This window comes from Pundamilia nyererei, unplaced genomic scaffold, assembly GCF_000239375.1.
Source record: "Pundamilia nyererei isolate P.nyererei 1_Seehausen unplaced genomic scaffold, PunNye1.0 scaffold00027, whole genome shotgun sequence".
NCBI classification, from domain to species: Eukaryota; Metazoa; Chordata; class Actinopteri; order Cichliformes; family Cichlidae; genus Pundamilia; species Pundamilia nyererei.
The window spans coordinates 2160966-2162033 of NW_005187428.1; the positions used below are offsets into that span (position 1 = coordinate 2160966).

At 51.9% G+C, this 1068-nt stretch overlaps 1 protein-coding gene across 1 annotated transcript in view; it reads right to left on the bottom strand.

Annotated features, from left to right (window-relative positions):
- Positions 1-1048, bottom strand: part of camk1db (calcium/calmodulin-dependent protein kinase 1Db) — a 28582-nt gene extending 27534 nt beyond the window's left edge. The window contains exon 1 of the mRNA XM_005728104.1: positions 174-1048. Within this exon, the coding sequence (XP_005728161.1) occupies positions 174-268 (95 nt within the window). The 5' untranslated portion in view covers positions 269-1048. The remainder of the gene's footprint in view (positions 1-173) is intronic.
- Positions 1049-1068: the final 20 nt, after the last annotated feature.

The following is a 1068-nucleotide window of genomic DNA, read 5'->3' on the forward strand; positions in this document are numbered from 1 at the left end:
CCAGTTAATTCAGCACACATTCAACAGCTGTCAGTCAGCGCTCATTTCCGCCAAAACCGCTACACTGTGGCATTGTTGTCTTGACACCAATTTGCACAAGTGGACACAAAGTTGTTGGTTTTCTGTTGTTGTTTTTATCCGCCCGCAAAGCCTGCGTGTATCGCGTTACTCACGTCCCAAGGACTTCCTTGAAGTCAAAGATTTTCTTGATGTCATCGACATGCTTTTTCCAAGATCCATCGCTGGACTCGCCGTTTTCTTTCGCCATTTCGCGCAGGGGTGGGGGGAGGAGAAGAAGAAGAGAGAGAGACAGAGAGAAAGAGGCTGCCGGAGGATCACCAGTCGTCTCACCCAACCCAGGAAAAAAAAAGAAAAGAAAAGTAATGCACTTCTCTATTTCGCCAAGGGCTTCCTGGCTTTCTGTCAGCACAGTCTATCTTGCCTCCTGAGCCCTTGCATGCAGTCAGGCAAACCCAAAGGGGGTGTGGGGGGAGGTATGTCCTACTCCGAGAGGTTATTTCACTAATCTGTTTGACGTAGCGGATCCCAAGCCTGAGCTTCCCCGGTGCTCAGATCACTGTGACGGGGGAAACACAGGCTCTCCCCCTCCTCCTACCCCGGGCGGGATTCAGTCAGTGTTCATGCGGCGATGCTTTGAGCAGAGGACGGGCTACTTGCAGGAGGATGACACTTGGCAGTCGCATCCGAGCTGCTGTGCCATCGAGTCACACCGACCGCCCTGTGGTTGTTATAGCAATAGGAGGAGTGGGAGGTTGCTGCTCCCGCCTATCTATCTGACAGCGCAGGCAGCGATTTAAGTGTTCGCATTGCAGCAAATCACCGGCCCGCTGGAAAGTCCTGGAGTCATCGGTGTCAGCGTCCGTCTGTGCGGCAAAAATAGATTGTCACAGTTAACACAAGTCTGTGTTTCTGCGTCTGGGTGTTGCACATGTGCGTTGGATTTAGAGGCAGGTGCGTAGCTAGGAGCAATAAGGGTTCATGAGCAGCAGGGGATCCTTGTTTCCACCCACACCCCCATTTCGATTTTCTGCAGGGTTTTTTTTTTTT